This window comes from Suncus etruscus, chromosome 14, assembly GCF_024139225.1.
Source record: "Suncus etruscus isolate mSunEtr1 chromosome 14, mSunEtr1.pri.cur, whole genome shotgun sequence".
Taxonomy (NCBI): domain Eukaryota; kingdom Metazoa; phylum Chordata; class Mammalia; order Eulipotyphla; family Soricidae; genus Suncus; species Suncus etruscus.
Window position 1 is genome coordinate 38,247,666 of NC_064861.1, and position 9,516 is coordinate 38,257,181.

The window sequence follows — 9,516 nt, forward strand, 5'->3', positions numbered from 1 at the left end:
TTCTGGAACTTTCTGGAGCAGGCCTGCAGTGAAGCCTGGGTGTGAGGGGAGTATGTCGGGGTGAACTGTGCCACCCAGAGGGTCCTGCCATGTCCAGGACACCCCATTCAGCCCATGCTATAGGGAGTGACTGAGTATCCTCCACGCCAGCCCCTGTAGAATTGTGTCATTTGAATGAAACATTCCAGAGAAGCAGCACTAAGATTATGCTCCCCTTCCTCCCTCCCCCAGGGTCCCCATCTAGAAGAGGGGGTGGGGCATGTCTGAAGACCAGGGGACTCTGCTGCTCTCATTGTCCCCTGCCTTGCTGAGCTTTTCTTCACTGCACCCTGGCCCCATGGGCTCATTCCTCTGAAAGGTCCAGCTGTGTCTCTGTGCTCTTTTGGGGTCTGTTTCTGGGAATGGGTCCCTCCTGCTCCACTGGGGCTCTGGATCATGTGTCTAGCTGCCCTTCGGTGGCCTGTTTCCATGGAGAGCTGCAGGGAAAGAAAGGTCGGATGCGGAGGACTCACCCCATCTCTGTCCTCTCCTCCATCTGGGCCCCAGGCAGGCTTGGATGGGGGTATAGCCTTGCACCGAGCGTGACCTGCCTACTATTCTGACTGAGCTGGAGCTGATGACAGTGACAATTGGAGAATGAAGCTGTTTCCCCTTGGAGCTGAATAAAGGCCCTTCCAGACTCTGCTCCCATGTCCCTGGGGACTGGATGGGCACAGGAATGCGGGTGCCTTAGGATCCCTGGAGGTGTTCTGGGGTCCAGGGGTGATACTGGCTCCTTGGGGCTTGTGGTAATGACGTGTCACTTGAAAAACCCATAGGATGGGCCCGGAGAGATAGCACATCGGCGTTTGCCTTGCAAGCAGCCGATTCAGGACCAAAGGTGGTTGGTTCAAATCCCGATGTCCCATATGGTCCCCCGTGCCTGCCAGGAGCTATTTCTGAGCAGACAGCCAGGAGTAACCCCCAAGCAACGCCGGGTGTGGCCAAAAAAAACGGAAGGAAGGAAGGAAGGAAGGAAGGAAGGAAGGAAGGAAGGAAGGAAGGAAGGAAGGAAGGAAGGAAGGAAGGAAGGAAGGAAGGAAGGAAGGAGGAAGGAAGGAAGGAAGGAAGGAAAAACCCTAGGACCTTGCACTCAAAAGTGAAGGGGACATTGGTGGGCAGAATTGCAGGTGAGAAGCTGTTTAGAAGGGGAGCCTAAATCTCATGAGATGCACACTTGAGGGGCAGCCAGCTTGTGGGTCTACCTGCAGCTCCCAAGTGCAGGACACAGGCAGTCCCAGTGCTGACATCAGCAGGGATGGGTTTGGTCGTGGGGGGCCACTCTGCTCACCACCTGATGGGCAGAGGCCCAGCAGTTGGCATAGGGCAAGGACCACAATGGGATGCCCACCCTGGCAGGCTGGGGGGAGGACCTGGGAACCAGGGCACAAGGCAGAGAACAGGGTGCAGAGAGTGCCAGGGGCAGGGACCGAGGGTGTGAGCAGATTCATCCTGCCCAGAGATGAGGGGGTGCTTTTACTGGGATAAACTCAAAAAACATTTGCCTGGGAGCCAATGCCTGACTCTGCAAAATTGAATTTATACCAGCCCGGGGGGCTCAATACCACCTCAGCCCAGGGCAGGGAGTGCACAGGACCCCATGGCTACAGAGTGGGGAGTGCTGTCCTTCTCTGTGTGACCCCAGTTAAAAGCTGGAATCTGGTTGAGAGGAAACATGGAGCAGAGAGGCTGGGGATGGATGCTCCATGTTTATTGAAAACCACGAAGCACCAGGCATGCATCTGTGGCTGTGAGGGCACGGCTGGTCCTGGGGCCAACCTGGGCAGCCTTGTCTCTGGGAGTCTCCTATGTGCCACCTCCTTGCCCTAGTGGCCGCAGGTCATGCACTGGGTCCTCCTCTTCCAAGTCCTCACTCTCTTCCTCATCCTTCCTGAGGCTCTGTGCAGTACTCAGGTCACCCTGAGGGGGGGACAGCAGCAGGCGGCAGTGACAGGTGAGGGCAAATGATGATGGAAGTGACAGTAGTGGCCGCCAGTGTGAACAGTCACAGATACAAGAAAAGCATTTAGGACAGCCATGTGGGGCCGGACCCATGGCACGATCGTTACAGGGTGTGGGGTGCAATCTCGGGGTTCCCATTATACCTCCCTCAGCACTGAGCTGGAAAAGTAACTCCTGAGCACTGGGGAGGTGGCTGAAACTAATAATGATAACATGGCCCACTATGACACTAACATGCAGTGAAGGTGCTGAGAAGTTTGGCTTCCTAAGTGCCTCCGGTGCCTCTCTCCCCCTCACACCTACCTCAGCCCCCCTCCCCAGAGAGGCCAAGGACTTTCCCCACATCACATAGCCTGGAACCACTGGTTCTGCTCAGCCTCGCCCTGGGCTGCCCACCACCCACTGGGTTAGGGGGACCCTTGCCACATCCCCCAAGGCCACTCAGGCACCCAGGGCAGGGCCTTTCAGAGGACCTGTTGGAGGAGGGTCTGGCAAAGGTCCTCTGGGTCCTGGTCTGTCCCCTCACCCCAGTGCTCACCTGTTTTACCAGGAACCAGGGGGCAACCGGGGAGGTCACTGTGGCCGATGGGGTCAGGGTGGACTCCGGAGTCGGCCGGGCGGCATTGTAATGCCCAGAAGATCCCTGTGTCTTGGCTCGAAAATCCTATTGAGCAGAGCCAGGCTGTGCCAGGGGACATGTAGACACCGCGCCCTCCCCACCCCACCCCGCTCCAGGGACAGCCTGGGGAAACTGAGGCCAATCTAGCACACCAGAAATGAACGGTCCCTCCCTGCAGTGGGGTGAGACAGACAGACAGACCTTCCCTGTCTTCTGGTTCTCGCTGTGAACTAGTCTTTGTCCTGGGCTTCCTCATACACATAGCATCATAGGCCCATGGGGAGGGGGGGACAGTGCAGGGTCATGATCTGCAGCTCCCCGCAAGAAATCCTGCATCCCAGTGAGGACTTGGGCAGAGCAGCTGAGCCCTGACATGTCGGGGCAGCCTCTGGGCCAGCAGGTTATTCTGAGCCCCTGTGCTGATAGTCCTAGAACATGGTGGGGACTTCCAGGGGAGCCCTGGGGCAAGTCTAAAACTGCAGAAGAGAAAAATGGCAGGAAGGGATAAGAGCAGTTTTTGAACAGGTGAGGGATAGTGCAGAGGGTGGGGTCCAGCTAATGACCCAGACTGACTGCCACAGCTCATGGGGGACCCCAGGTTGACCCCCACCTCCAGGTCCCGCTCCAGGTCATAGTTGTCCAACACCTGGAAGGCGCCTGTGTAGACCTCCAGGGCCTTGGCATGAAACACCATCTCAATGGTTACAAAGTCGGAGAAGATCTTCTGGGGAGACCAAAGGACCATGTGTGAGGCGGTAGGGTGCAGACAGTAGCGGACCCTACATTTCCACTTGCCCATCCATCTATCTGCCTGTGTCTGTCCCTTCAGCAGCATCTTTCCATCTGTCCGTCTGCCTATTTGTTTCTGTCTGTGGGTCCAACAGCAGTGCTTGGGGCTTAGGTATTCCTCCTACATGGGCCCCTGTCCCCCAGGCCTATGCTTCAGCCCCCTACCCCCCTTTGGCCCACTGGTCTCTGGGGGCTGGGAGAAGTCCCCCTTCCAGTCAGATCCAGGTCAGTTGAACCCCCACTGCCCCTTACTGTGCCCTCTCCACTCTCCTGCCATGACAACTCTGCTTGGTGTCATCCCTGAGACCCCCAGTTTGCCCCTGCTCAGGACAGACACTGAGAATAGCAGGATAGAGTGGGAGAGCTGGCAGGTTGCGGGGACAGATCAGGTGGGGTCAGGAGGTGCTCAGGGGTTGGGGTGTCAGGGTGAGCCAAGGGGCAGCTGACCTTCCGGAAGCTTGAAAAAGGTCCCCCCACTTTTGCCTGTAGAAGGGGGGCTGAGGCACACAGGAGTGTCCTGTGGGTTCCAGAGGTACAGTTCCCACATGCCAAGTGGGCACTGACAGGCATGCACACAGCAGCTTTCTAGGGCATCTGGGCTTAGTGTTCCCCCACCCATCTGGGGGCACACCCTAGCCAGGTCCTACACCTGCTTCTACAGTTAGAAGCTCTAGGCTGAGCCCCTCTCACCAGCACACACACAGATCCTTACTTACACACACATATCCACTCACACATGCAGATGCCCCATGTCCTCCACGGAACTGCCTGGGTACCTGCAGGTCGTTCAGCTTCTGCCTCTGAAAGGAACCTACTGTCTCCTCCAGCTGCTGGGTGCTGCGGCTGGCGGCCACTGATGCTCTCTGCACGCTGCTCTCCACCTGGGCCCCACATGGAGGGAAAGACGGGGCCACTCCTGCCTGTCTCCTGTCTTTGTCCCCTGTCCCCGACACACCCAGAGCTCTGGCATGGGAGGAAAGGACGGGGCCATGCCAGCCTCTCCTGTCCCCTCACACCACCCTGGCCAGGACCATTGTGCACATCTGAGCCTGGACCAGGAATACCAGCTGGGATCCATCGTTTCTCTGGCCCTGCTGCCTTGGGAGTCACTAATTTCTGAATCCCAACCCTGGCCTGTGAGCTGGACACTGCAGAGTGACCGAAACAATTCAGCAGTGGCCACATTCTGGGTTTACTGGTCTGTTTTCCCTTCCTCCCCTAGGGGAGTTTCTATCATATAAGCGCCAACTGGGAGAGGTGGCGGCTAGAGCAGAGGGAGTACTGACCTGTGACAGTGACACTGGGGCATAGGTAGCTGAGCTGAGAAGCCCAGCCACACTCTCTGCCCTCTCCGGTCCTGCCTCTGGGCACAGCCTATATGCACCCACTGGCTCCAGCTTCGGGGCTGTTCCACAAACTCCTATGTTACCTACATGAGTTCACCTGCCCCATCTGTCCCAGCCACACTCACCTGGGACTGTGCAGAGGCTGCTAAGGAACATGCTTGGCCTGCAGTGGGTTCAGAGCACCCCAACATTCCCTCTTTAAAACCCGAACTCTCCACAGCTGCTCTGCCCTGACCCCAGCACCCGGGAATAACTTCCAGAAAAGGATACAATCATTTGACGGTCAGCAGGCGACTTCTGCCTCAGTTTCTCCAGCTTCTCCAGTTGCTTGATCTCATTGTTCTGGGCGCGTTTGAATCTCTTGATCTCAGCCTAAAGGCAAGAGGAATCTGGCTGAGTCCTAGGTGCTCTGGAGCACTGTGGCAGTCTAGCAGCTGGGGAGGGGGGTGCTCACCTGAGTCTGCTTTATTTGCACTCCATAAAGTTTCAGGGGGTTCACAACCTTGGTCTCCAGCCTTTCCACCTGAGGATGGGAGAGAATAAGAATGGCCATGAGGGAAGTAGAGTGTTTGCCTTACATGCAAAAGGACGGTGGTTCGAATCCCGGCATCCCATATGGTCCCCCGAGCCTGCCAGGAGCAATTTCTGAGCGTAGAGCCAGGAGGAACCCCTGAGCGCTGCCAGGTGTGACCCCCCCCCCAAAAAAAAAAGAATGGCCATGGGGGATACTGGGGGGGGGTTTCCACGGCAGCTCCATGTCACAGCTGGGGAACTGAGTCCCAGCGCCTGCCGTGGGGGCCTCCTCCGCCAGTCTCACCTCTGCCTGCCGATAATCCTGAACCTTCGCCAGGTCCTCGGCAAAGCTCTTCACGGTCGCCCGCAGCTCCGGATTCTCAGTGTTGGCAAAGTCCAGGAGTCGCCGGACCAGCTGGTCCGCCTTGTCCCGCAGCCGCGCCGTCTTGCGGGTGTAGGCAGCCATCAGGGAGCAGAAGTGTCCGAAGTACGTCTCTGCCTGCCGCACCGTGTCCTCCATCATCCGTACCTGGCTCTTTCTGGGGCACAAGACCCGGTGGGGGGCACCTGGGTAGAATGGGTACCCGCACCACACCACACTCCGCCCCTCTCTCCTGGCCACACGTTGTGCCCTCCAGGTAAGGTCTGAGTGGTATTTGCTCTTGCAGACTCCTTAGTCCCCTCTTTCCTTCTTGGGGGGCCTCAGACATCCGGGTCATACCTTTCTCCAGCCCCCAACTGCCCTGACCCCCAAACTCTTAAGATTCTACACCATCTATGTATTTTTGTGTCTTTTTTGGTTTGGGGCCACATGTTTGTATTTTTCCCTATTTTGGGGCCACGCCAAATCAGGTGGAGAAGAGTCTGTGACAGACAGAAGCAAGAATTTGGAAGCTCCTGGGAACCCCAGCCCTGTGTGCCTTTTTGGCCATGCCGAGGGGTGATGGGGCAGATTCCCTGCTTCCTTCAGTCCAGCCCTGCCTGGTGCCCTGGAGCACAGACCCTCCGAACCCCAGTCCCCTCCTCCCAGCCTGGGCAGCTCCTCACCTGGAGAGAACCACATTCATTGTGGCCTGGGAGGGAGCGCCCCAGGAGTCCAGAGAATGGAGCCCTAACAGCTGAGGCTCTCCCAGACTCCCAGACGCAGCCTGGTCGCTGGGCAACAGGCCTGGGTCCTGGGAGGAGCCTGGCTGGTTGCCCGGCAACTGCTCAGGTCCTACCTACCTCCCACAGGCCCTGGCGTAGGGCGGTGTGTGTGTGTGTGTGTGTGTGTGTGTGTGTGTGTGTGTGTGTGTGTGTGTGTGTGTGTGTGTGTGTGTGTGTGTGTGTGTGTGTGTGTGTGTGTGTGTGTGTGTGTGTGTGGTGTGTGTGTGTATGTCTGTGTGCGTATGTGGGGTGTGTCTGAGTGACTGTGTGTGTTCTAGCATATGGCCACCGGGGGTCAGCAGAGACCGGCCCACAGGGAATATTGGGAGAAGAGGCAGCTGTGCCCCCCAGATCCCCAAGATGAGGACAAAGAAGGTCTTAATTCTTAGCCTGGACCCCGAAGGGACTTGATTGGGTGGACAGCGCCCTCTGGTGGCCACCTGGGTTTGTGCCCATGAGGACAGGGATGGGAGGAAAATGGGGGTCTCCTTTAGATCTGGGTCCTGGAGAAAAGGCAGGTACCACTGTGTGTCCCTGTTTAGGGTTCAGCAGCCCCATCTCCTCGATATATGCATTTCCAGAACCTCAGGATTAAGCAGACCCCAGGCTCTTTGTCCATGTCTAGCGCGTCTGCAGAAGGCACGGATTCCCTGCCCAGTGTGCCCTGGAACTGGTACTCTGCGCTCAGCTCAGTCTGCTGGATTCCTGGGGCCAGGCAGGGAAGGGCAGGCAAGGCACAACCCCCACCTGGACTCCCTCCCCTCTTTCCAGTCTCTTGTTCCAGCCCTTTCACCCAGAGATGTGCCAGGGAGCAAGCACCGCCCTTTGCCCAGACAGTCAAACCCTGCAGGCATGACAGAGAAGTGGCCAACTTGAGCTCTGGACTGGCCTGTCCTTAGGCTGCTCATCCCTATGTGTGCCCCAGAAGTCTGTTAGGAAGCAGCTCGTTCTGAGCATCCCTGAGGCTCCCTGATATTTAGCCCAGATTGCTCCTTCCTCTAGTGACATCTATGCCCAGATTTCCCTCGTGGTTCAAATAGCTGTCACATCTCCCCCTTCATATCTACCATTGAGTCACAAGAAGATGGGCGGGGCAAACAAAGACAACGCCCCTTCTAAAGTAGTTCTCACATCCCATTGGACAGAATGTGGTCATGTGGGTGTGTCTAGCTGCAAGGGAATGTGGGAACTGTAGTCCGGACTGCAAGTCTTCACTTTATCTTTTGTTTGTTTGGTTGGTTTTGGGTCATAACCGACTGCGCTCAGGAGTTACTTCTGGTTCTGCGCTCAGAAATCACCCCTGGCAGGCTCGGGAGACCATATGGGATGCCGGGATTCGAACCACTGTCCTTCTGCATGCAAGGCAAATGCCCTACCTCCATGCTATCTCTCCAGTTCCAAGTCTTCACTTTAGCAGAGTCCATATGCACAGACTGGTGGGCTCATTTGGCTCTCAGAGGGTGGGGTACCGTGTTGATGACCTCATCTCTGCCTGTCAGGGGCCCAACCAACACCAGGCATCTGGGAGTTTGGTAAAAACAGTGACTGGGACTGGGGGCTAAGGTGCTAGGGAGACCCTGGGGAGATCTTGGGCTGGGTTCCCAGCTTGCTCCCAGCCAGCAGTGGCCCCAGGGTGCTGAGCTTACTCCCAAGCAGTGGCTTGCTGGCACTTCAGGGGAGCTCAGTCAATAAGGTCACCCGGGGCCCGGAGAGATAGCACAGCGGTGTTTGCCTTGCAAGCAGCCGATCCAGGACCAAAGGTGGTTGGTTCAAATCCCGGTGTCCCATATGGTCCCCCGTGCCTGCCAGGAGCTATTTCTGAGCAGACAGCCAGGAGTAACCCCTGAGCACAACCGGGTGTGGCCCAAAAACAAAAAAAAAATAAGATCACCCCGACTCCTCTGAATGAACAGAAGGGAAGAAACCCCAAGAATGTTCCCCTTGGGATAGCAAGTGGGGGATAGAAAGGGGCTCAAAATGCACAAAAAGTCAGGGAAAGTGGAATCGCTGCTCTCTGGGTTCCTCAAACCCAGAGAAGAACCCCTGGGTGCTGGAGAAGGGAAGGGACCCAGTGAGGGACATTCTGGAATCCTAGAATCTAGTTCAGCCAGCAGCACTGCCCACTTGTAGTCTTGGCAGTCACTTTCCCTCTCTGATCCTCGGCTTCCTTTTCTTGGTGGAGGGTTGGGCTACATTTGGCAGTGCTCAGGGTTTACACTGGGTCTGTGTTCACGACTCACTTCTGGCTCTGTGCTCAGGCTTACACCCAGTTCTGTGCTTAGGGTTTACTCCTGGCACTGTGCTCAGGGTTTACTCACTCTTTGCATTGTTTAGGTACCATATGAGGTGCTGGGATCAAACTCAGGTTGGCTACATGAAAAAAGATGTCCCTTGGGGCTGGAGTGATAGCTCAGCAGTAGGGAGTTGCCTTGCACACTGCCAATTCAGGACAGACCTGGGTTCAATCCCCGGCATCCCATATGCCCCCTGCCCCCAAGCCTGCCAGGATTCTGAACACAGAGCCAGGAGTAACCTCTAAGTGCCCCCTGGTGTGGTCAAGATAAGGGGTGGGGGGCACAGTGATAGGGAGTTTGCCTTGCATGCTGCTGACTCAGGATGGACCAGGGTTCAATTCTCACTATCCTGTGGCCGGAGAGATAGCACTGTGGTAGGGCATTTGTCTTAGATGCAGAAGGTTGGTGGTTCAAATCCTGGTATTCCATATGGTGTCGTACCCCCACCCCCCAGCCCACCAGGAGCAATTTCTGAATGCAGTCAGGAGTAACCCCTGAGCACCTCTGGGTGTGGCTCAAAAAACAAAAACAAACTAAAAATAAGCCCCTCACCCCTACCTCCCACCCTACCTCATCCATCCACCTCCTACCCCCCCTCCACATAGTCCTCAGGTTTTTGTTTTTTTTTTTTTTTTGTTTTTGGGCCACACCCAGCGGTGCTCAGGGGTTACTCCTGGCTGTCTGCTCAGAAATAGCTCCTGGCAGGCACGGGGGACCATATGGGACACCAGGATTTGAACCAACCACCTTTGGTCCTGGATCGGCTGCTTGCAAGGCAAACGCCGCTGTGCTATCTCTCCGGCCCCAG

The 9,516-nt window shown here is 56.6% G+C and overlaps 1 protein-coding gene across 1 annotated transcript; it reads right to left on the reverse strand.

The window, feature by feature from the left end:
* Window positions 1-441: 441 nt before the first annotated feature.
* On the reverse strand, window positions 442-6,351 carry CIBAR2 (CBY1 interacting BAR domain containing 2). The gene is made up of 11 exons (XM_049787384.1): window positions 6,316-6,351; window positions 5,573-5,807; window positions 5,210-5,278; window positions 5,026-5,127; window positions 4,881-4,886; window positions 4,186-4,290; window positions 3,231-3,344; window positions 2,540-2,665; window positions 1,857-1,959; window positions 1,217-1,333; window positions 442-476 (listed from the first exon to the last, which is right to left on the reverse strand). Exons 1-11 carry the CDS (start codon window positions 6,333-6,335, stop codon window positions 442-444), a joined length of 1,032 nt encoding a protein of 343 aa, XP_049643341.1. The 5' UTR covers window positions 6,336-6,351.
* Window positions 6,352-9,516: the final 3,165 nt, after the last annotated feature.